General features: G+C 36.9%; 1 protein-coding gene across 11 annotated transcripts in view; it reads right to left on the bottom strand.

The window, feature by feature from the left end:
• MAP7 (microtubule associated protein 7) overlaps nt 1-27,288 on the bottom strand; it is a 198,332-nt gene that overhangs the window by 113,504 nt on the left and 57,540 nt on the right. Inside the window, exon 1 of one of the 11 annotated variants that reach the window (XM_012474408.3) lies at nt 4,617-4,876. The exons of the other annotated variants lie outside the window; for them this stretch is intronic. Coding sequence (XP_012329831.2) covers nt 4,617-4,638 — 22 coding nt within the window. The 5' untranslated portion in view covers nt 4,639-4,876. Of the gene's footprint in view, nt 1-4,616; nt 4,877-27,288 lie in introns of those variants that run through there. 11 annotated transcript variants of the gene reach the window in all.

Genomic DNA, 27,288 nt, shown 5'->3' with positions numbered 1-27,288 from the left:
ATAGCAGATTCACAAGCAACACATTTTCTAGAAAAAGAATCAACTTCTATCCTTAATATGCCCCTGCCAGTGTACTTTTGCCTGTGAATATCTATGTGGAGGGGAAGTTAAACTCCATTTAACTGAAGGTACTTCAAGGTCTCAGGAGGTTTTGATGAGTGGATGATGGTATTTAAAACTTTAATTTTACAGGCTGGGCGTGATGGCTCAAACCTGTAATCCCAGCATTTTAGGAGGCTGAGGCAGGCGTATCACCTGAGCTCAGACTTTTGAGACCAGCCTGGGCAACATGGTGAAACCCTGTCTCTACTAAAAAACAAAAATTAGCTGGGCGTGGTGGTGCATGCCTGTAGTTCCAGCTACTAGGGAGGCTGAGTTAGGAGGATCGCTTGAGCCCAGGAGGCAGAGGTTGCAGTGAGTCAAGATCGTGTCATTGCACTGCAACCTGGGTGACAGAGTAAGATAACTATCTCAAAGAAACAAAAACAAAAACAAAAATCCTTTAATTTTATTGATGCATGTTTCGAAGATGACTTATTCTAAATATCATAAGGCTCAGAAAAGTAAAAGTTACTGGAAATCAAAGAATCATTTTCTTTGAGGAAATTTCCACCAGATTTTTATGCAGCATAATTGTGGCCAATTAATACATCTTAAGAGTTTGGTCCTATATCATTTAAAAGGCATACCATACACACAATGATATTTATGAAGAATTAAAATACTAACCAGAAATACAATTTTTTTTATTGAATATCTACTATGTTTCAGAATGTATTAAGTGCTTTAAATACCTTGTCTCATTAAATTTATTGCTGACACTAAGACTGCATAAAGACCGCATGTTAAGAAATAGTCTTCATACTGTACAGAAATGAAAACTGAGGCCCAAAGAAGCAATTTGTCAACATAAATGGCTAAATTATGAATAAAATCCACATCAATTTGACTTTAAAATCTATTATCCTAACTACTATGGTACAGTGTTTTCCAAATAATTTTTTTTTTTCCAAAATTTACTTTGGTCTTTTCACTGTTTTGCTGGGGTGTTTTTCCCCTTTAGTGATATTTTGGCAAATACTGACTAGAAAGTCGAAACTTACAATCTTATTAAGGAAAGAACTTGCATTGTTTTTAGTTTATACGTGAGTAACACTGTATAATTTGCTTTATGGGATATAGATCCTTTTCTTGTGCATAACTCACTTGATCATCTCAAATTAAGGCCATTTTAAAGAGGAGGAGACTGAGGCTCAGGGAGGTTAAATGGGATTTGGCTGTGGTCAGGCAAACATTAAGTGTTGGAGCTGAGTTTTGAAATTTGGTTTTTTGACTTTCAACTACAATATTCCATTTTCTTGGTAAAGGTACAGAGGCAATGTAAGTTTGAGAACAGCTAGTGTTCAAGTACTTTGCTTAACAAGATTTGCAGCTTCTAAAAAATATGCCAACCATAAAATTCCTGGTAAAGGAGCTTGAGGTGGCCACATAGTATGACCTTCATAGTGTATGTGGAAGGGGCTGCCCCTCCCGAGGTGGCTGAGCAGAACTCTGGCCTTACCCAGGCTTCAGAAAAGGAGAGACGTTATTCAGCCTGTGACCTGGCATTTCACCATGAAATTATCTTTCTAGAGTACTCAATTTAACCAGTAGGAAGAAAACTTCCTGATTTTTTCTTTTCTGCTCAAAACATTGTTTGAATCATCTATGATAACAGAAGATATTAACACTGCATGTTGATTTTCTTTTCCAAAAGTTAGAACAAATCAGCAGTGGTCTGTCAACTACAGTAGATATACTTATCCATGGTTTCACTTTTTGAGGTTTCCATTACCTGTGGTCAGCCACAGTCTGAAAATTGGTGAGTACAGTACAGTAAGATATTTTTAAGAGAAAGAGAGATCACATTCACATAACTCCTATTATACTATGTTATAACTGTTCTATTTTATCATTAACTATTGTTGTTAATCTCTTACTGTGCCAAACTTATAAATTAAACTTTGTCATAGGTGTATACGCATAGGAAAAGACATAGCACATACAGGGTTCAGTGCTATTCACCATTTCAGGCATGCACTGAGGATTGTGGAACCGCGGGTGGAAGGACAACTGTACGAAAACAATTAGCATGTTCTATGGCAGTGAGACTCCTGATTTTACATAAAACTGTATCCTTTTTTGTCATTTTGTCTTGTCTTTTTTTTTTTTTTTTGAGACGGAGTTTCGCTCTTGTTACCCAGGCTGGAGTGCAATGGCGCGATCTCGGCTCACTGCAACCTCCGCCTCCTGGGTTCAGGCAATTCTCCTGCCTCAGCCTCCTGAGTAGCTGGGATTACAGGCACGTGCCACCATGCCCAGCTAATTTTTTGTATTAGTAGAGACGGGGTTTCACCATGTTGACCAGGATGGTCTCGATCTCTTGACCTCGTTATCCACCCGCCGCGGCCTCCCAAAGTGCTGGGATTACAGGCTTGAGCCACCGCGCCCAGCCTGTTTTGTCTTTTTATAAAGAGAGTAGCTGTGGTCTCTCCTACTTTGCTGTCCTATTGAAAACTAGGGATGGATTCATTAATTTGATAATTAAGTGCCTACTGGTTGCCAGGCACTGTTCTAGGTGCTTGGGATACATCAATGAACAAAACAGAAAACATTCACTGCCCTCAATGAGCATATATTTTAGTGTGAGGAAAGACAATAAACATTAAAGCATCAGGTAGTGAAAAGTGCTGAGGTCAGGCCAAGCAATGACAGAGAGCACGTTTTGTCTAGGAGGGGTCACGTGTAACTTACTGTTCATTATTCCACAGTGGCTTGATGGTGAAAACAGGTTATGCTCCCACAACTGTGTGGACTTTCATTAATGAGTGGCAGAGCTGCCATAGGTCGAGTATACACACAGGTGCTAAGTGTGCAGAGGACAGCTCCCCCTGCACCTCCACTCCAAAGAAAGTATGGTTTTTACATTGAAATTTGAATTTATGGAAACATGAAGCTACTATGTTTTCTACTTTTGCAGGAAATTAAAAAACTAGAACCAAAATCAAGCATACGGAAATTGAGTATTTTTAAGCCACTTAATTAAGAGTTTCTGACCAGTTATCTGGATTTTAAAAACATTCTCCCCTCAATTTTAAATTTCTCTATCGGACATTTATCCAGTTTCCTTACTGAGTAATCGCTATTACATCTTATAGAAGCAGACCTATTTTATCACATCCAAATGATCATGAAACCCAGTGCTTATGCATCAACTACGTCTTATTCTAATACTTAAAAACATATGTAAACATGCTTTCTGCAAAGAAAGATACACCTCCATAAAATAGAATCATTAAAGGTAAAAAAACAAAAACGGAAAGTCAGCTGGTTGAACAAATATTAGGCAAGACATTTTTACTCTCCTTTAATGTATATACACTTCTGAACATTTGAGATTATTCCATTGTTTGATGATATTGACACACTTACAGAATATAAATAACCTGTCTAAAATCACACAACCAATAAATGTCAGAGCTGAAAGGAAAATTCAGATCCAATCCCCTCGATATTTCTAATTTGCTGCCCTGACTCTATATTTTATAATCATAAAATACTAAAAGCAAACCACTTATTCACACTAACCCATCGTCTAACAATTGCTGGATACTGGCAACTATATATAACTCATGTATCTTTCCTATATCAGATGTAGGAGATCTGTTTTTATAATACAAATTTGCAAATATTATCTGTGAAAATAAAGATTTATATTTTTAAAAGGCAAATAATTTAGTGAATAAAGCAACTTTATTATTCTAAAAATTAAACTTAATAAAACACCCACATAAAGAAACTTATAGAAAAGGAAATAAGGTAATAAAAATTAATCTCCGAAAAGTAGTCTATAAGGTTCCAATGCCTGTAGTTTTCTCTGTAAAGCCCACATGTGACTCACTGTTTACATAGCATGAAAATGAAAGCATTCTGGGAAAGAAAGACATAACTGGGTGGCACAAATAATGTTTCTGATCAAAAACAAAACAAAATAAAAAACCAATAAGTAGGCAAGATAAAAAAAATGTGATCTTTCTTCTTAGTAAGCAAACAACAGCACTCCCCAAATACACCTCTCTAAATAGAAAAGCAATCATTTTTCAAAAATCCTGATCTGATCTAGATACAAATATTAAGAGGGCTAAAACATTATGAATAAATTATATACTGAAATTTTTTTTGGACAGCAGCATAATTGCATATGTTTGTATAGTTTGCTACTGTTCAGCTTCTAACTGTGTTTTTGTAAAAAAAAAAAAAAAAAGAAAGAAATACAGAAAAGAGAGAATGACGATGGTTTGCCTTTAATTTTCATGGAAACTAACATATGGCTCTAGGACATGAAGATAGAAGTATAAATACATAGTTTATATAACAAAGATCATTTTATTTAAATTCCCACTCCTTTTCCTAAGAACATTAAAACAAAGATTTTAAAAAAAATCTATTAGAAGATTTCCTACTTTGTATTTCTACTTGTTACAAGTATTAATTTGTCAAAATGGATTTAAAGATTGCCTGATTCTTAAATGTCCTTATTAAGGTTTTCAAAACACATTTTGAGCCCAAGAACTTACAGTCCAGTTTAGTGTCTTCCATGCTAAAATCCTTCTTTCCTGAATATCCTGCAACATATCTGCATGTCTTCCTCTTCTTGCTTTGCGTCCTCAGCCAGGCAAAGACCAAATATCAGTGAAGGGGCAGTTTAATCATGCCAAGTATTATCTCTCACACAGCTTGAGGTAGCTCAGAAGAAGAGCAAAGGGTGGTGAGACATACAACTCGACAGCCACTGTTTTTAAACAGTAACCATGTTCACTGAACCAAGCACAAACTGAGAAAGGCTTCTGTTCAAAAAAGCCAGTGAAGCTCAAATAGCTATGGGCTGGGAGTAGGGGAGGCTTTTCCTGGTTAAGAAATGGTTGCTAAATATCAGCTCGGTCTCAGGGATTCAAACTCAGAGGCCCCAAACAGAATGCACATTAAACATACACTAAAAACTTAATTATTTACCAAAATCATCTAAACGTTAAATACAATTTCTCCAGACTCTCTTGTCTTTGGGTTTTCTGATGCATTAACAATGACATTTAAAACCCTGAAGGTTATGGCTGATTTTGTTCCCATACCAAAAGCATCTGAAAAAGGCGATCGTTTAAAATCAGTCAGGCAGAGTGACTTCTGTTCTCCCTTCACTGCTGAGAACAGACATGGAGTCACTGAGAAAGTGTATGGAATGACATTTAGTTGCCCTGTTCTGAAGGTCCAAAAACTTGACTTGCTTTAGCAAGTTTTGAATAATTTCGAAGGCTTTCACAGGGGAGAGGAAGAAACAGTGAATTTAAATGCTAAAGTTTTAGAAGTTATTTCTATATGCATTAAACATAGGTCCTCAGAGTTTATCTTTTTTTAGTCAGTGATATATTGCATTGTAAACTGTGAACTCAACATGTCTACCACACTTTTGACTTGGAATTATCTTTAAAAGGGCTTTTTGTTTAGGGTCATAGGGTGGGAACTGAGGAGAAAGGATCAGGTTAAACCCTTGCCTGGCCCTCACAGCATTGAAAAACATGTGACTTGGGGACCAGAAAACTTTGATTAAAACCAATTAACTTAATGAGTTTGGGTGAGCAGTGGGCCCACTGCAAAAAATTTTTAGATGAAAATAAAACCTTCCAAGCCCCTCCGAACTAGCCCCTTTGAGAAGTTGGACCTGACCCAATAGAGATTGGCCACTCATGGTTTCTAAGATGTGTGAGAGTCAAGCGCGTGCACTGGACTTGGCAACTAACCTTGTTAATACCCTAGGAACTACAGACTCCTTAGGAGGAGCCAGTGGAGTGCCAGTTCCAACCCAGCATCACTCCTACAGCCCCAGGGACCCAGCATCAGAATGTATGATCACCATTCCCCACCCACTCCATTTTCAAAAGTAGCCTAGATAGACATGGGCAACACATTGTGGGCGGGGCTTCTCCATCTTGGTATTACCTTTTTTTTTCTTTTTTTCCTCTCTTAAGGTACTGATACTGACATTTTACACTGGATAATTCCTTGTTGTGGGTGGCAGCTGAAACTTATTGATCATCTATTATATGTCAGATGTTATTCTAAGGGCTTTTACACATATGAACTCGTCTAATCTCACAACAACCCTATTTGACGCCAGTTTTACGGATGAGGATGATAAGCGACAAACTCTTAATTCCTATACAGATGCTGCTCGACTTACAATGGGGTTATGTCCTGATAAGCCCATTGTAAGTTAAAAATATCCTAAGTTGAAAAAGCACTTAATACACTTAACCTACTGAATATCATAGCTTAGCCTAGCCTACCTTAAATGTGCTAAGAACATTGACACTAAGCTATAATTGGCAAAACCATTTAACACACAGCTTATTTTATAATACAGTGTTGAATATCTCATGTAATTTATTGAATACTGTACCCAAAGTGAGAAACAGAATTGTTGTATGAGTACTCAAAGTGTGTTTTCTACTGAACGCATATCACTTTCACACCATCATAAAGCTGAAGACTCCTGAGCTAGGAACAGCTGCACTATGTTCCACTGCAGCATCTACCTTCCCTCTAAGTAAGGAGGTGACATCTCACTTCCGAGCAACAAAGGCATTCAGGCCAGTGCTGCCTGCTGATGGGAAATGACTGGTACCACAAGTAGAGAAGAAAGGCAGGGAAAGACAGAGGACATTGTGTGGAGACAATGTACTACTCTTCCCTTAGGAAAAAGAGTTGTTGTTGTTTTTAACTAATGGTGATGAATTCATCCAGAAAAACAGCTGAATGCCAACAAGAGAGAAAAGAGAATTAAGGGTTTTGTATATGACAAGTGGCTCAAGCCAATTTCTCTGTCCCAGTGCATGGAGCAGTGGGTACTATCAATTATCATTATCTTAAACTGTACACTGCACGGCCACTGTCGTAGAAAGAGGCGTGATCCTAAATCCACACATCTTTTCCTCAAGACTGAGGCATCAGCTTATCACTCTACTTTTGGTTTCATTCTCCTTTTTTTCTTTCTTTCCCTCCCTCCCTTTCTTTCCTTCCTTCCTTCCTGCTTTCTTTCTTGCTTTCTCTTTTCTTTTTCTCTTTCTTTTTTTGAAGGTCTCATTCTGCCACCCAGGCTGGAGTGCAGTGGTGTGATCTCAGCTCACTGCAAACTCTGCCTCCTGGGATCAAGTGATCCTCCCACCTCAGCCTCCTGAGTAGCTGGGACCACAGGTGCATGCCACCATGCCCAGTTTGTTTTTTTTTTTTGTAGAGAAGGGGTTTCACCATGTTGCCCAGGCTGGTCTCAAACTCCTGGCTCAAGTGATCCTCCCGTGTCAGCCTCCCAAAGTGCTGGGATTACAGGTGTGAGCCTGGCCTGGTTTCATTTTCAATATATTGTATAGCAAAGCTACATCAGTGCTGGATACTAGCAGATGGATGAAGTCCAAATTGCTAACTTACAATTTAATGTAAAGAAATGGAAATCAAGGGGAAATAAAAATTTGTTCAAGTCAAGATCACACAATAATCCCTAACAAATATAAAATACAATAAACATTTTTTTAAGTGGGAGTTGGTGAATTATAAACTTGACTACAGAGGAGTTTGGGGAAAATTCTGAGGAGCCACGTCCTCCCCTTTTGTGCACTGATTCATTTCCTGTTAACCGCCTACCTGCTTTCTTTAGAGTCGTTCTAACCCTGCTCTCTGGTCAAGTTCATGATTCACCAGCCCTTTCCTCCAATCTTAAGTCTATGCTGCTACCCTCGAAACTGAAGAAAGCCTTGTCTTGCCCTGGTAACACGTGGAGGCTGCTCACATCCTTCCTGATTCTCTCTCATCAAATCTGCAATCTGACACCTTGCTCCGCTTTGTTCTTTCCTCTTTCCTGTTTCTCCCTCTTAACTTTTGGCTACTAATAGAGAAACTGGTTTTTGTAAAACAGGAACTTTGAAGTTGCAGCAAGAATTCCATGAGGTTGAGATATCTAGTAGCATTCCTGCTTATTGTCTCCACCCCAGCTTTCCGAGGTATAACTGGCAAATAAAAATTGCATATATTTAAGGCGTACAACATAAGGAAGTGCTCTACCTATACACTATGAAACGATTACCATAAACAAGTTAATTAACGCTTCCATCACTTCTCATAGTTATCATTTTGTGTTTGGGGTAAGATCATAAGATCTACTCTCTTAGCAAATTCAACGTATAAAACATAATATTGTTAATGATAGTCACCATGCTGCACAGTAGGCCTCCAGAATTTAGTCGTCCTACTTGAGATTTTGTACCCTTTGGCCAACATCTCATTTTCCGCACCCTCCTCTGCTTGCTTTTAACAAAGATTTATTCCACAGAGAATTGTGTCCTCCTGCATTCTTTTGTATTCCTTAGACCACATAGGAGGTGGGAGTGGTAGAGGGGGTGTGTGTGTGTGTGTGCGTGTGTGCGTGTTTTCATGTATGTGTGACAGTGAATGTATAAATGAAAAGATGAGGCCAGGCATGGTGGCTCATGCCTGTAATCCGAGCACTTTGGGAGGCTGAGGTGGTTGGATCACTTGACGTCAGGAATTCAAGACCAGCCTGGCCAACACGGTGAAACCCCATCTCTACTAAAAATACAAAAAATTAGCCGGGCATGGTGGCAGGTGCCTGTAATCTCAGCTATTTGGGAGGCTAAGGGAGGAGAATCGCTTGAACCCGGAAGGTGGAGGTTGCGCCACTGCACTCCAGCCTGGGCAACAAGAGTGAGACTCTGTCTCAAAAAAAAAAAAAAAAAAAAAAAAAAAAAGAAAAGAAAGATGAAGATCTAGTTGTTCTACCAGATAACTGAAAGCATATGGATAGGCTAAGCACTTCGTCTGAAAAAAAAAATTGCACTTACAGTGCATTCTCATTTTTTACAAGAATTTAAAATGTTTTTTCTTGCAGACTTTCATAATTTTACACTAGAATCACATAGACTAAATTTCATTATCATAATTATCAAAATGGTACAGTTTAAACTCTTGGGGTTTGGTAGAATTGTGTTTATCTAACATAAATGCTGAGGAGCTTGGCTATTGCTATTTTAAGAGAGAAATGCTGAGAAACAGATTTCACTTATGTTTTATTTATGGTTACAGAAAAGTAAAAGCAGAGATTCATTTTATAAAGAAGTTTGTGTTTTTTTTGCTGAAAGCTAAAAGCACACATATAGTATACATTATTAAAGGACCCAGATCACCCACTATTATTTGCTGCAAGCTAGTTTTGTTCATGGTGAGTCTTACTTAAACACATCTGAATTGCTTCAAATCCCAATGGCAACCCAGGGGTACTGCAACACATCACTTGCTCTGGACTCCCTTCTTAATCATAGTTCTTGATTTTCCATTGCTTTTGTGTTCAAAAAGTAATAGTTGGAGCCTAGGCAACATAGTGAAACCACCATCCCTAAAAAACACATTTTTTAAATTATAGAAATCAGAAATTGGTAAAAATAGGTGGAGCTTTGGCAGTGGGGGACTGTTTGTTTTTAACATTTACGATGTAATCTGGCACTTGGGTTTTACTTTCCATCTCAATAGTTATCTTATTCTCTTTTCTTTCTTCTTTAGAGAGTCTCTAGAGGATACATTCTTCAAGATGCTGGAAAAGGAAGTTGCTGGGGTGTATTTTTTAGCCCCAGTTTTATAGTACCCTGGACAGTGATAAAAGCCACCCATGCTGTTTATTTAGGAGATACTCACTCGATTCAGTTACAGACATACCCTGCATGTGATTGTTTCTCAAAATCTGAATTTACATTACCCTGGAATCTTGCACGCAGTCCTCAATTGCAGAAACATCTAAACTTCACAAAAGCAGACAAAACTATAACAAGAGATGCTTTTATTTTCTATATTAATACTTTTCTACTCTGCCTGTAATCAAGCCTTCCCACTCTTCTTCTTATACTTACTACAGGCATATCACCAGCTACAACTGGCTTTTCTGTGGCACTTGTGAGACTCATACTTGTTTAAGGATAATTATAATGAAGTCACTTTTAAATGTTTATGACTGAGCAAAAGTTCTTATGGAATATTTCAGCAAAATCAGGTTGCCCAGTCTGGATTACTGGGGCTGAAACCCAGTTTGGGTCAAATGCTAGATTCTTTCTAGCAAGAGTCAGTTGCTACCAAGAGTCAATTGCTTCTTTCAATGGAAAGAATTTCTGCCAAAATACTATTTCTCAAGCATGTTTTTTACAACTTCTAGAAGATTTAATTGTCCCCTTTCACAAAGGAAACTTATAGTCAAATATTTTCTGAACTCTCTACCTTTTGCTGTCAATTCCTACAAATTAATTACAATGTATTTCAGAGAGGATTTCACTGATACAGAGGATTAATGGGAGAGCTTGACAGCTGGAGTCTGATGTTAGATTAGAAATTAAAATAAGGAACTTGACCTAGTTTCAATAGGGACATTTGTTAATTTCCTTAAACCAAATCGATGTAATCTTTCAGTTATTTGCCTTCAGAATATGGGGCTAAAATACCTATGTTATGATAGGGAACAAAAACATATTATCCATATGTATAAGAAATTCTTGTACAAATATCTTTGACTTTAAAAAACACATATAATTTGATGTTTCCTTTTCAGTATATCCCAGGCTATGAACATTCATTCATTGCTCCCAACCACTGGCCCTAGACATTACACTCTCCTCAGTGAGTAGCAGCCAGCAATGCCACAATGAAGTTGGGGAATAGAGGGAAGGAAAAAGGCAAGTATAACATACCCTAAAGAAGAAATTCTTCTCTCATAACCTAATTTGCATGCAGCCTACTTGACATATTGGGCAAACAGCCTAGCCTCAAACTAGTGTTACCACTTTGCTTCTGGCTTTAGCCTACCAACTCATTCCTGTAACTTGTCAGATTCATCTCCCTAAAAAAAAACAGCTCAAGTAGCTCATCATTCCCCTCCTCAGATCATATCTTCCAAGTGCCCACTAAATCAAGGTCACTGCAATGTCTTTCCATCTACTTTTCAAGAATTATTCCCCATTCCAGATATCCCATGGTTTTTACAGAATGGATGCAATTGCTATTCCTTTAACATGACTCATGATTTCATTCTCTATTTCCTTCTTTCATGCTGGCTCTTTTTTCCACCTGAAATGTCTCTTCAATCATCTCTGTTAAATCTTCCAAACACATCAAGAGCCAAAGCACATACCCTCACACTCCCTAACGGACATCTCAATTTGCCCAAACAGGAGTGCTTGTCTTCTCTCTATAGAAGCTACAAACACATTGATTAACCTTCTCTAACAGCATTACAGCAGAAGAAGAGGGTTATCAGACTCATCTGCTTAGTCCCTGAAAGGCTTCTGTGTACAGCTCAAGAAACGCCCTAAACTGCAATGGCCTACCTTCCAGTATGAGTCAGTTCCAGCGGCACTGGGATACAATAACAAGCTGCAATCTCAAAGTTCAAACATAACTGCTATAATTATTTTAGTATCTGGTCTTGCAGATTTTTTGAGTATAAGTATGTGCATGTGTACAATATAAAAATGGGCTTTTCCATGTAATACTATTTTAGAATCTGTTAGATAGCTGATATCTTCTATGTGAAAAGTATGTTTCTAAAACACCTTTATTAGTGGCTGCATAATACTGAAGTATAGAAAACACTAACTAATGTAGCAGATTCCCAAAATTAGACTCTTTCCAATTTTTCAATATTATAAAGCAAGGCTGCCTATAGAGTTGTACAAACCTTATCAATATCCAAGTGTAAATTCCTCAAGAGGAATTGCTAAATCTTTGGTTAGGAACATTTAAGAAGAATTGTGATACATTTTGCCAAAGAGAACCCTTATTGCTTCATCCTGATTAATGGTGGTGATTCATGTAGTAGCTTCTCATTTACCATATGCCTGCTGTGTTCCAGGAGCTGTTAAGACTCTTACATCCACTGGACAGAGACAGACAATATATAAGAGAACAGGTTAATAAACCAGATCAATATTATGAAGAGAACAATATTGCAGGTGAGAGGAGGAGATGTTCATAGGGGAGGTCAGGGAGGGCCTCTCCGAGGAAGTAGGTTAAGGAGGACCCACAAATTCCAAAAGCCAAAGAATGAGTGCTTCAGACAAAGGGAAAAGTAAGAGCAAAGACCCTGAGGCCGGAGTGAAAATGAGTATTAAGAGGGTGGAAAGAAAGTCACTCTGGGTTAAAATGTGGTGAGAAAGAACAAATGCAGGAAATTGTAGTTAAAGGTTTTATATGAACACCAATGGGAAACCTTTGGCAGGTAAAAAGCTTTAAGAAGAGGAGTGACAAAATCTGTCCTACTAGTCTAAAAGGTGACTCTGGCGGCCGTGTAGAGACTGACTGGAGGTCCTTGTCAGGGGCAAGTGTGGAGCAGTGAGTCCACTTCAGTCACTGATGTCATAATGTGGGAGAGAGCAGATAATGGCTTGGACCAGAAATGGACATAAATACCAGCTGCGATATACTTTGGAGGTAGTGCCAACAGGGCTTGTTAATGGACTGGATGACATCTGGCAGTTGGCTGAGTACTACTCCAACAGAATGGCCTGAGCACCAAACAAGTGTGAGGAAAAGAATGAAAAACAAAAAGAAGATGCATCAAAAGGTAAAAGTCTGTGACAATATGATAGACCAAGATGTGATCACACTGTTTCTCTACATTTTACATTGTTTTCTCTATAAATATTGTCTTCTATGCTTCATGTCAATCTAAAACTTTTTTTTTTTGAGACAGCATCTTGTTCTGTCGCCCAGCCTGGAGTGCAGTGGCATAATCTCAGCTCTCTGCAACCTCCTCCTGGGCTCAAGTGATCCTCTCACCTCAGCCTCCCAAGTAGCTGGGACCACAGATGCACACCACTATGCTTGGCTAAGTTTTGTATTTTTGGTAGAGATGGGGTTTCGCTATGTTCCCCAGGCTGATCTTGAACTCCTGACTTCAAACAATCTGCCCGCCTCAGTTTCCCAAAGTGCTGGGATTACATGCGTAAGCCACCATACCTGGCCAATCTAAAATTTTTATAATTACTTTCCATGTCAATAAAAGCTCTTCATAGATGTATCAAATATGCTAGCTATGTTCACCTTCTGCATATTTAAGTTATTTCAATTTTTACTATGACTTTATACATAAAGTTTTAACTGCAGATTAGATTGCAAGGGGAATTAGTAGGTCAAAAGTAGGAATAGCTTTAGGGCTTTAACACCTGGCACCCAAAATAATTTCCTGACAGGTTTTACCAAGTTACTCTCTTACCAACATTGTAGGTGAGTTGCTATCTAAATGTACTGCATAGTCTCATTAAAAGCAAACACGAATCTTGGTATAGTATTTATAAAAGGTTGTAAACATAAATGATATAATTGAACATACAGGAGAATTGGCATTTTTGGAGAATATATTACCATTTTAATATAAATTTTGCCAGTAGTATGATAGATTCTTTAACAAAGGCATTTCTACTGAAAATAGTTACACAGAATACGCTCTCAGATTACAGCTCTTATTATTAACTACTGAGAGCAGATCAGTCTTCTTGATGTGTTGATCTTTAAAAATAATAAACATACTGATACACAACATCATGGTCCACCTCCTGTGATTTAAATAATCTGCTACAAAGCTGATAGACAAATATGACCGAGTTTTAGTATCAAAATTATAATTAGTTATGAAAGGTATATGAGAAAGTTGGTTTAGTTAATTTTTATATTTTTTAGGATGCAGCAATCCTTTATTTTTATATACTTTGACAAGGAAGTTTTCAATACACAATCTTCCCAGTAGAGAAGAGAGAACATGAAAATTAGCCTCTAGCCATCAGGAGCAGCTCTGCTCGGGGTCTAGGATCCTCTCTGCCCAAGTGGCAGTGAAGGGGTATACTTCCCTTCCTTTATGAGTGCAGCCTGCTGCTTCTTGATGGTACGTATGTTTCATCATTTTCTGCTGAAACATACCTTCTATAAAAGCATCAAATTGTATCTTGCACTCTTTCTCTGCCTAAATACTACCAACTCCACATGTACATTCTTTTTTGAAAGCATGGCATTAAGTAGAAAGCTTATGGAACAATTCAGCATGGATTGTCATCCAGTGATCTTTGTGGCCCAATCTTTTCTGTACATCAAAGAAATGTAAGGCATCCCGCAGAGTGCCCTTGTCTCCTTCCTAGCCTGGTTTAGTTAATTTACTGGACTGTGCACTATCCAAAGGGATCCTGCTTTGCTCCTGACACTAGGACCCATGTGACATGGGGCATGTCATTTATTCTCAAGAGCTGTGCTGTTCAGCAGGGTAGCCACCAGCCACATGTGCCTATTTAAATTTAAACTAATTAAATTAAAAATTCAGTTTATTAGTTGCAGTAGCCATGGTTTAGATAATTTCTAAAGTACCTTCTAAAACTAAATTCTAATGATTTTTGTGGCTTTGAAGTTCTTTTTAAGGTGCTTTGACCCTCTGTAAACTTTGCAAAAATATTTTATCTACAAATATTTTAACTCATTAAATAATAGAATTTCAGAAATGAAAGCTTCTTGTAGATCACCTTCATTTATTTCCTAATTTTTAACACAGAAAAAGCTGAAGTAAAGGATATAAGAGATTTGTTCAAGTTTGTATGATTAGTGAATAGATGAGCAGAACCATAACATACAATTCATAATCTATAACACCTGTTCCAGGATTGCCACTGTATAAAAGAGAAATGGAATCGGTTACATTAAAAGCAAAGACCAGTGAGTATCTGCATACATTTTAGGTGTGTATGTGTATGTGTATGTATATGTGTGTATATATATATACAAATCTGAGACAATTTGACCATCGAAATATGTAATTAGCAAAAAGAATTATAGCCCATAGAATAAATATTCATGAGTCTACACTGATACAAACGAGAGAAGTGAGACCTCTTCCTTATGGTAGAAAGCCAACGAATAAATGTAGAAGGAATGATGAATTTTTAAAAATCACTATTTGGCAACCAATATAATACGAATTGATTCAGGCAAGAATCATTGAAGCTAAAATTAATGGATGAATATATAAGAAAGAACAGAATATTTACATGGTCTCAAAATAAATCCTCACAAGATACTTATTAATTGAAAACAAAAAATTAGTAACTTGATAATGGAGAAACCTAGCAGACACCACCTCAAATAGGTGATGGAGGTTAAAGCTGGAACAAATCAACATGTGCCTCTTGATATGATACATGGAGAACAAAAAAATCACTTCCATGGCATTCAAGCCAAAAATATATTATCTCAGTCTAATTATAAGGAAATATCAGGCAAATCCAAACTGAGAGACATCCTACAAAATAACTGCCCTTGAATGCTTCAAAAATGTAATATTATGAACTACAAAGACTCAAAGGAAGTGATAAAGATTAAAGAGACACAATAGCATAATACGTAATCTTGATTTTCATTTGTTAGAAAAGACATTATTGGGACAAATGATTAAATCTTTATAAGGTCTATAGATTAGACAATGGAAACCCCCAAAAGAGGAGCAGCTAAACTTAAATCAGATAAAACAGATTTCAAGGCAAAAATCATAAGAAGAGTCAAAGAAGGCCATTATTTAATGACCAAGGAGTCAATTCATTAAGAGGATATAAAAACTGCAAATATATAGGCACCCAACACTGGAGCACTCAGAAACATAAAGCAAATGTTAGAGCTAAAGAGAAAGACACCATTACAATAATAGCTGGAAATTTCAACACCACACTTTCAGCATTGGACAGATCATCCAGACAGAAAACCAACAAACATCACACTCAATCTGCACTGTAGATCAGATTGATCTAACAAGTATTCATAGGACATTTCATCCAGCAGCTGTGGAATACACATTCTTCTCCTCAGCACATTGATCATTCTCAAGGCTAGAACATATGTTAGGCAACAAAACAAGTATTTTAAAATTCAAAAATAATTAAATAATATCAAGGACCTTCTCTGATCTAACTAGAATAAAACTAGGAATGAATAACAAGAAAACTTTTGGAAATTACACAAATGCATGGAAATTAAACAATATGCTCTTGAATGACCAGTGGATCAATGAAGAAATTAAAAAGGAAATTAACAAATTTCTTGTAACAAATGAAAATGCAAATACATTATGCCAAAACTTACGGGACACAATGAAAACAGTACTAAAGGGAAAGTTTATAGCACTAAGTGCTTACATAAAAAAAAGCAGAAAAACTTCAAATAAGTAACCTAATGACATTGTACAGAATGAGAATAGCAAGAGCAAACCAAACACAAGATTAATATAAGAAAAGAAATAAGGGCAGAAATAAATAAAATTGGCCAGGCGTGGTGGCTCAGGCCTATAATCCCACCATTTTGGGAGGCCACGGTGGGATGATGGCTTGAGGCCAGGAGCTTAAGACCAGCCTGGATAAAACAGCAAGACCCTGTCTACACCAAAAAACAAAAACAAGCAGACAAATAACCAAACCAAACAAAAACAGAAACATAACTTCTTTAAAAAAAAAATACAAAAGACTAACAAAATGAAGCATTGGTTTTTAGAAAAGATAAAATAAATAAAACATTAGCCAGAATAAGAAAAAAGAGACATGATCCAAATAAAATCAGAAATGAAAAAGGAGGCATCACAACCAATATTGCAGAAATTCAGAGGATTATTAGAGGCTACTATGAGCAACTATATACCAATAATATACCTAGAAGAAATGGATAAATTCCTAGACACACAAACCTACCAAACTTGAACCATGAAGAAATCCAAAACCTGAACAGACCAATAACAAGTAATGAGATCAAAGCAATAATAAAAAGTTTCCCAGCAAAGAAAAGCCAAGGACTCCATGGCTTCACTGCTGAATTTAACTAAACATTTAAAGAACTAATGCTAATCCTACTCAAATTATTCCAAAAAAAATAGAGGAGGAGGGAGTACTTCTAAAGTCATTCTAAGAGGCATGATACCAAAATCAGACAAAGATACATCAAAAAATTAAAAAAAAAGAAAGAAGGAAAGGAAGAAAGGAAAAGAAAAGAAAAAAGAAGATGAAAGAAAGAAAACAAATGATAGGCCAAGATCCCTGATGAGCACTGATACAAAAATCCACAACAAAATACTAGCAAACCAAATTCAATGCCACATTAAAAAGATATTCATTATGACCCAGTGGGATTTATCCCAGGAATGCAAGGATGGTTCAACATATGCAAAATCAATATGATACATCATATCAACAGAATAAAAAAACACATAATTATTTCAACTGATGCTGTAAAAGCATTTGGTAAAGGTCAACATCCCTTCATGATAAAAACTCTCAAAAACTGGGAATAGAGGAAACATACCTCAACATAATAAAAGCCATATATGATAGGTCCACAGCTAGTATCACATTGAATGAGGAAAAACTGAAAGCCTTTCCGCTAAGATCTGGAACAAGACAAGAATGTCCACTTTCACCACTGCCATTCATCATAGTACTGGAAATCCTAGCTAGAATCATCAGACAAGAGAAGGAAATAAAGTGCATCCGAATTGGAAAGAAAGAAATCAAATTATTTTTGTTTGCAGATGATATGACCTTATATTTGGAGAAGCCTAAAGACTTCACCAAAATACTATTATAACTGATAAACAAATTCAGTAAAGTTGCAGGATAAAAATCAACATACAAAAATCAGTAGCATTTCTATATGCCAACAGCAAACAGTCAAAATCAAGAAAGTAATCCCATTTACAGTAGCTATAAATAAAATGCCCAGAAATAAACTTAACCAAAGGAGGGAAAGATATCTTCAATGAAAACTGTAAAATAGTGATGCAAGGAATTGTAAAACACACAAAAAAGGAAAGATTGGAAAGATGTTCATAGATAGGAAAAATAAATATTGTTAAAATGTTAAAATGTCCATAGTACCCAGATTCAATGCAATGCCTATCAAAATACCAATGATATTGTTCACAGAAATAGAAAAACAATTCTAAAATTTATTTGGAATTACAAAAGACCCCAATAACCAAAAAGAACAAAATTGGAAGAATCGCATTACCTGACTTCAAATTATACTGCAGAGCCATAGTAACCAAAATAGCATGGTACTCACATAAAAACAGAAGCACAGGCCAATGGAACAGAAGAGAACCCAATAATAAATCCATAATCTATATTAAATACCTTTTCGACAAGACTATGCCAAGACTATACATTGGCAAAAGTATAGTTTGTTCAATAAATCATGCTGGGAAAATTGGATATCCATATGCAGAAAATGAAGCTAGAACTCCATCTCTTGTCAGATACAAAATCAATCAAAATGAGTTAAATATTTATATCTAATACTTTAAACTATGAAATTACTAAAAGAAAACATTGGGGAAACTCTCCAGAACATTAACCCAGGCAAAGATTTCTTGAGTAATACGACCCCACAGGAACAGGCAACCAAAGCAAAAATGGACAAATGGGATCACTTTGTGTTAAAAAGCTTTTCACAGCAAAGGAAACAATCAACAAAGTGAAGAGACAACCCACAGAGTGGAAGAAAATATTTGCAAACTATCCATTTGACAAGGGATTAATAATGAATATATAAGGAGCACAAACAACTCTATAGGGAAACATGTAATGATCTGATTTTGAAATGGGCAAAAGGTCTAAATAAACGGTTCTCAAAAAAAGACATACAAATGTCAAATAGGTATATGAAAAGGTGTTCACCATCATTGATTATCAGAGAAATGCAAATCAAAACTACAATGAGATATCGTCTCGACCCAGCTAAAATGGCTTTTATTCAAAAGTCAGGCAATAACAAATGCTGGTGAGGATGTGGAGAAAAGGAAACCCTTATACAATGCTGGTGGGAATGTAAATTAGTACAACCACTACGGAGAACAGTATGAAGATATAACTACCATATGATCCAAGATTACCACTGCTAGCTTTATACCCAAAATAAGGAAATCACATGTATCAAAGAGATATCTGCACTCCTATATTTATTACAGCACTAGTTACAACAGCCAAGATTTGGAAGCAACCTAAGTATCCATCAACAGATAAATGAATAAAGAAAACGTGGTGCATATGCACAATGGAGAACAATTCAGCCATAAAAAAGAATGAGATCTTGCTATTTGCAACAACATGGATGGAAATGGAAGACATTAAGTGAAAGAAGTCAGGGACAAAAGGCAGATTTTGTGTGTTCTCACCGATTTGTAGAAGCTAAACATTAAAAAACTGAACTCATAGAGATAAATAGTAGAATGATGGTTACCAGTGGCTGGGAAGAGTAGTGTGAGTGGTGATAGGGGTGGAAAGAGTGGGGATGGTTAATGGGTACAGAAAAAGAATAAGATCTAGCATTTGATAGCACAACAGGTTGACTACAGTCAACAATTTGTTGTACATTTAAAAATAATTAAAAGAGCCTGTAATCCCAGCACTTTGGGAGGCCAAGGCAGGTGGATCATGAGGTCAAGAGATCGAGACCATCCTGGCCAACATGGTGAAATCCCGTCTCTATTAAAAATACAAAATTAGCCAGGTGTGGCACGCACCTGTGGTCCCACTACTTGGGAGGCTGAAGTGGAAGAATCGCTTGAACCCAGGAGGAGGAGGTTGCAGTGAGCTGAGATTGCACCACTGCACTCCAGCCTGGCGACAGAGTAAGACTCCATCTCAAAACAAACAAACAAAAAAACTAAGAGAGTATAACTGGATTGTTTGTAACACAAAGAAAGAATAAATGTTTGAGGTGAATACCCCATTTACCCTGATGTGATTGTTATGCATTATATATCTATATCAAAATATTTCACATACCCCATAAATATATATAGCTACTAGACACCCACATTATATATATATATATATGTATGTATGTAGAGAGAGAGAGAGTGAGTATAGCTTTGTTACCCAGGCTGGAGTGCAGTGGGGTGATCTTGGCTCACTGCAACCACTGCAACCTCCATCTCCTGGATTCAAGTGATTCTCCTGCCTCAGCCTCCTGAGCAGCTGGGACTACAGGTGCATGCCACCACGCCTGGATAATTTTTTGTATTTTTAGTAGAGACTGGGTTTCACCGTGTTAGCCAGGATGGTCTCAGTCTCCTTGTGATCGCCCTTGTGATCTACCTGCCTTGGCCTCCCAAAGTGCTGGGATTACAGGCATGAGCCACTGCACCTGGCCAAAAATATTTTTAAATTATTAACATTTGAAAAATCCAAGTGAAGGGTACATGGGAATTCTTTGTACTATTCTTGCAATTCTTCAGCTTTTCTGTAGGTCTGACATTATGTATGTGAAAAATTTAAAAAGATTAATATTAGAGAAATGTAAATTAAAACCACAATGAGATACCACCTCACACCCATCAGAATGGCTCTTATTAAAAAATCAAAAAATAACATAATGCTGGTGAGGTTGTGGAAAAAAGGCAGTGTTTATACACTGCTGGTGGGGATGTAAATTGGTCAGTGGAAAGTAGTTTGGCGATTTCTCAAAGAACTTGAAACAGGAGTACCATTTGATGCAGCAATCCCATTATTGGGTATATACTCAAAGAAATATAAATTGTTCTACCATAAAGATGCATGCATATGTTCATCACAGCACTATTCATAACAGCAAAGACATGGAATCAACCTAGATTCCCATCAACAGTAGATGAGATAAAGAAAATGTGGTACATATATACCATGGAATACCATGCAGCCATAAAAAAGAACATCATGTCCTCTGCAGTAACATGGATGGAGATGGAGGCAATCATCCTAAGTGAACTAATGCAGGAACAGAAAACCAAATAATGCATGTTCTCACTCACACTGAGTACAATGGACACCAAGAAAAAAACAATAGACACCAGGGCCTTCTTGAGGGTGAAGGGCAGGAGGAGGGTGAGACTAAAAACCTGCCTGTTGGGTACCATGCTTATTACCTGGTGTGATAAAATAATTTAAATACCAAACCCTGGAGACACTTTATTTACCTATATAACAAACCTGCACATGTACCCCTGAAATAAAAGTTTTTAAAAAATTAAATTTAAAAATATTTAACCCAAGGCCACTAAATCCCTATTTATTATTGATAATAAAAAAATGAATGCAACATTTGGCTCCTTTATACTCACAGGAACATTAATTAAAATGGAAAAAAACTGAACATAAAACACACCAAAACAACAACAAAAAAGTTTTTCTAAAAATACACTAACATTTTCTCCAAGGCAAAAGATACAAAAAGAAAGTAAACTTCTTACCTACTCCCTCCTCCATTTCTATTACAACTGTCTTGCTGTAAACTTCAGCAAAAATATGAAAATAGATTCTTTTACATAGTGGCCTACCTTCAGATATTTTTAACCTTTTTTCAACAGAAAAAAATAATCAATTTGATGTGATCAGTTGGAAGAAACTGTCAGATGCCTAATTTAAAACGGGCCAGAAATAAATATGAAAATTGAGCAAAGAGCAATTCGAAGGTGAAACTTGCTGGCTATGTGTGGCAAAGGGTGATGGAATCTCTCTTATCTGGAGCAGCAGGCACCGAGCTAGGGGAATTTCTGGGAGCAATTTCATGAGACCACACGTCACTTGACTTGAGATTCTTATTCTTGGCTCAAGAGAAGCCCTGAAATATCCATCTCAAGTGAGTCCAGCATTCCCCTCCCAGGGCCAGGGCAGAACTCACATTGGGCAGCCTGAGCCAAATTAAAATCTGGCACTATTCTTAAACACAAAAGCAAAAAGAAATATTTCTCATACTTTTTCCCTTAAAGTAAAATAAAAGCTAACTAAACATTCTCATAATAAAGAGCAAAGTACAATAACTTTGAATTATGCAATAAAGGCTACTTTAATTGGATCCTGGTACAACTTACCATCATTATTGTTGTGAGAGCCATTTGCAATTGAAGAAAAGAGTCTCATTTCTCTCTGCCATGGTCATTCTGGTATGATGTAGATGTATTTATTTAATGCTTCCTTTGCCACCTAAATTATTAAACTCTTAGACATTAAGTAGAATTCCTCAGCTTTCTTCAACAGTGTCTTGCACAACAGAATTTGGAGTTGGGAAGTCATTTTCTTAATCAATTGGGGGTTGTTTTCTGTATATGTGTACTTGAATACAGATATTTGTTAAATCATTCTTAAACTATTAATCATAATATTGATATATTTTTTTCTTTTTAGACAAGGTCCTCACTCTGCCACCCAGGCTGGAGTGCAGTGGTGGTATCATAGCTCACTGCAGCCTCAAACTCCTGGGTTCAAGTGATCCTCCTGCCTCAGCGTCCCAATTAGGATTACAGGAGAGTATCACCTGGCCAGGTTTTAATTTTTTTTGTAGAGCGAGGGTCTCACTATGTTTCCCAACCTGGTCTTAAACTCTTGGCCTCAAGTGATCTCAAGCCTCAGACTCCTAAAGTGCTGGGATTACAGGCATGAGCCACTATGCCCAGACCCATGTTCAACAATTCTTAAACTGTGAATCATAATATTAATTTTTTTTTTGGCTAAATATGCAGAACTTTTATTTTTATTTTTTATTCATTTTTTAATTTATTTATTTAACTTTAGGTACATACTATATATCTGGCATTTCTCCCCATGTTATGCCTCCCCACCCTCCCCTCCCTCCCCACTGTCTCTCCCCTACCCGCCCAACTGCCCCCAGTGTGTGATGCGCCTCTCCCTAAGTCTATGTGTTCTCATTGTTCAACACCCACCTATGAGTGAGAACATACGGTGTTTGGCTTTCTGTTCTTGTGTCATTTTGCTGAGAATGATGGTTTCCAGATTCATCCAAGTCCCCACAAAGGACACTATTCTTAATCACTTATTCCAAGGCTTCTACTATAGCTCAGGATTTACCAAGAGTATGCTCTGAGTGGCACTTTCTTCTGAAATGAAAGTCTCTGATATTAAATGTATTTGAAAAATGGTATGAATTGTGTCTCTTTTAGAGAATTATAACACATATACTAAATGTCTTGAGGAATCTTACAGTAAAGCAAGCAATTCAATAAGGTCTCTAAACTTACTTGACTGAGGACTTTGCTTTTCCTCAATATTTATTAATCTGGAGGTAGTTCTGAGACACATTTTACAAATGTCATTACGTTGTGTTTCTTTGTTTTATTAATGCAGGATTTTCTTTAAAAGATATAGTTACATGATATTGTTTCAACATGACATTTCCCATGAAATGAATATCATGTGGCAGTAAATTCTCTTTGTAAATCAAAAGTACCAGGATAAGCACATTAATTGGAAACTTAGGGGAAATCAAATTTAGAGGGTCACCTGAGTGCCTTAGTAGACAGTAACTAAAGTTAATGATCAATTCTACTTCAGTTTTTTTTTTAATACTTTAAATATAACCCATAATGCATTTTCACAGATGGCAAAAATAGATATTAAACTCCATTAGTAGGCTCCACAAGTCTGATGTGGATAAACATTTTTTTTCTCTTCCTAGAACTTTGTGAAACATCAAGTACATCTCATGGACCAATTAGAGTGATAAACCATCACTGCTGCATCCACACAAACTGTTGTAAGAACAAGCGCAACTGATTGCAAATGAAAATTCTCTAAATCCTAGATATAGGAAGAACTAGAGCAGCTATCTGCTCAGTCTACTAAAGTCAATGCAAAAACCTAGGAGCTATATATTTGAATAAAAGTGGTGTGGGGAGGGGAAAGAAAGGCGAAAAAAATTATGTTTAAATCCTTAATGAAGAACTACATTATGCTCGGCAAAATCATGAACACCAGAATGAAGTCTCCTTCCTTGGCAAAAGCAAGAACAAGACAGAAGGCTACCACATATAAGATTAAGGCTCTTTGCAAACAGGAGAGTTGCAGGTGTGATAGCTAGAAGTATCTTTCATAAACCTTTAAGTCTCTAAATAACGTGAGTGTTATCAACTGTTTTCAAATTAAATTCTCTGTGTATAATTTCACTAATAGCAACCATATGGAAAGCATCTGTAACTTTCCTCAATTCTAATTTTCATAGGCAGAAGAGACACTGACAAAAATAGCCCCGCAATCTGAGAGAGCCACGGCAGACTGACCTAGTTAGATTCTGCAGGCTGAGTGCATCTGAGCTGGCTTAATCCTGCCCTAGCTTTGAGGCTGTGGTTATGTCCCAGAGCTCAGACCTTAGGGTTCACTGGGTCTTGTGAATTTACAGTTTATAGGTCACTTGGGTATTTGAAATCATTTTGGTGCAGATCTGACCAAACCACCTAAAGCTATCCCAAAATCAACTCTCTGTAATAGGAAGATTTCTGAAATCATCATTCTCAAAACGATAAAAATTTAAATAAACAAAACCCATAATGCTATCAAATGGCAAATGTTAAAATGGAAAATTATCTGTAATACATTTGACAAGAAAAGGGTAAATATATTTTATTTATAAAAAGTTTGCCTGGCGCGGTGGCTCACACCTGTAATCCCAGCACTTTGGGAGGCCGAGGCGGGTGGATCACGAGGTCAAGAGATCGAGACCATCCTGGTCAACAAGGTGAAACCCCGTCTCTACTAAAAATACAAAAAATTAGCTGAGCATGGTGGCACGTGCCTGTAATCTCAGCTACTCAGGAGGCTGAGGCAGGAGAATTGCCTGAACCCAGGAGGCGGAGGTTGCAGTGAGCCGAGATCGCGCCATTGCACTCCAGCCTGGGTAACGAGTGAAACTCCGTCTCAAAAAAAAAAAAAAAAGTTTAAGCATCCCAATAAAAAATGTCCAAAGAAATATGTAATTGACAAAAGAAAGGAAAATGCTAACAAGTATATAAAAATGTTTAACATCAGCAATAATCAGAGAAATGCAGACTAAAACATAAACCACCTATGGAAGGTGCAGGATTGAACAATCTAAAACATAAAATAAACCACCATTTCTTTATCCATGACATTGACAAGTGGTGGTGGGAGGTGGAAAATTATGTCTGAATCCTCAATGAAAAAATCCTAAATAAGAGGAGACCCATCTTAACCATTGCAGAAGAATGTTTTGAAAATGCTTCTGATATAAGCTGTAAAGACGCGTTGTAAAATCACAATGTAACGATATGTCACATTTGTAAACACACATATACGTTCGTTTATAAAGACCAGAATAATAAATACCAAAATGTTAACGTAGTTATACAGAGATGGTAGGGATTATAGATGATTTAGAAACCATTTAAATTTTTTATTTTCTAAATAAATATGGCCAGGTTCAGCGGCTCACACCTGTAATCCCAGCACTTTGGGAGGCCAAGGTGTAAGGATTGCTTGAGGCCAGTAATTTGAGAGCAACCTGGGTTAACATAGTGAGACCTTGTTTCTACAAAAATTAAAAAAAAAAAAATTAGCCAGGCATGATGGCATGTGCTTGTAGTCTCAGACACTCAAGAGGCTGAGCAGGGAGAATTGCTTGAGCGCAGGAGTTCGAGGCTGCAGTGAGCTATGATAGTGCCACTGTACTCCCGCCTGGGCGACAGAGCATGACTAGATCTCCAGAAAACAAAAAAAAAATGTACTTATTACTTTTCTAATCAGAAAAATGCATGTTACATTTACAATATTTAGGCAGTGACAAGTGAGAGATGTCTAGAGGTGATTTCTGTTCACAATTTTCTGTGTTCTGGTTGTTAGTGATGGCACAAAAGATGCTTGAGGTTGGACCATTAACATGGGCATGCACTTCATATGCTAATATATAACAGAGCTGAAAGTCCTCTGTTAAGAGTCATGCTTATTCTGGGAAAAAGGTCTCTCAAAAAAATTTTAGAAAGACAGCATTATTGCAAAAGGGCAGCTTACATTTTATTTACTTTCACATTATGTTCACATTTAGCTAATCATAACATTTCGATAATGATTTCATTTTCAAAATCACTTTTTAAAGTTTTAAATAGTTTCTAGATAATATTCTTATACAAGCTTTTCCAGTTTCGGGAAAAACCATATGCTAAGTATTAGCTTCTCACATTTTTAATCACTTTTTAAAGTTTTATGATAGTAGTGACAACTATCTTGGCATTCTTTTCACAAAGCTTTTTTTGGGTATCAATTGTAGCAGAAGATGACAATATGTTTTCCACATTTATTTTATGAAGAGAATATGCTCCAAGAAAAAACTTATCACACAAAATTCTATTTTTGTTTATAAAATATAAAATAATAGTGTCTCCTCCAGTAAAGCAACAAAACATTGATTCTCGCTATCTGCCATGCTAGGTACTTCTTAATAAAGTTCCTAGATGCAATGGAAAATAACTAATAGCACATTACAGGAAACACATGCAAGTCATAGTTAGGAATCTTAACATTTTAGGCATAATCTGTCAATCCTCAAACAGACTATGCTTACCTTCACCATCCCTCTTTTTTGCAATGTTTTTTGTTTTGTTTTGTTTTTTACCAATTTCTGATTTCTATTATTTTAAAAATGTGTTTTTTAGGGATGGTGGTTTCACTATGTTGCCTAGGCTGGCCTCAAACTGCTGAGCTCAAGCAATCTTCCCAAGTAGCTGAGACTATAGAGGTGCCCCATCACATCCAGCTACGATTTCTGCTTTTAATAGGCACACAAAGAGTCCAGTAGGTGCTAATCTCCTTGAAAAACACTGCAAGCCATTTCAAATAAGGACATATCTCTACTTCTAAGAGTAGACCAGTTGTATTTTTTTCAATGAAATTTCACAATTCACCATGCCATCTGTGGGGGGAAGGAGGACCAATGCATGTTGTACTGACAAGTAAGGAATTCTATAAATTCACTTATATCCTGAAAAACAACTCATGAATCCTCAACTAGAAAAAAAGTATGTTTCTTTTGCTATTAACCAGCAAATACTTGATTAATATCTGTCCTTTTATCTCCAACATTAATGATTCATTTTTTTCTTTTCCATTCTTGTCTAGGCCTATAACTTTGCCTTACCGCTTCATACTATTAATTTGGCAACAATATACTCTAGGAAATCCTTACCTCATTACAATGCTCTGTAACATCAGGCTTCTTTTTTCTTTCTTTTTTGAGATGGAGTTTTGCTCTGTGACCTAGGCTGGAGTGTAGTGGCACAATCTCAGCTCACTGCGACCTTTGCTTCCTGGGTTCAAGTGAGTCTTGTGCCTCAGCCTCCTGAGTAGCTGGGAC

This window comes from Aotus nancymaae, unplaced genomic scaffold, assembly GCF_030222135.1.
Source record: "Aotus nancymaae isolate 86718 unplaced genomic scaffold, 86718_ANA_hifiasm-v0.15.2.pri h1tg000040l, whole genome shotgun sequence".
Lineage (NCBI taxonomy): Eukaryota > Metazoa > Chordata > Mammalia > Primates > Aotidae > Aotus > Aotus nancymaae.
This window is presented reverse-complemented; position numbering and strand designations above follow the sequence as displayed.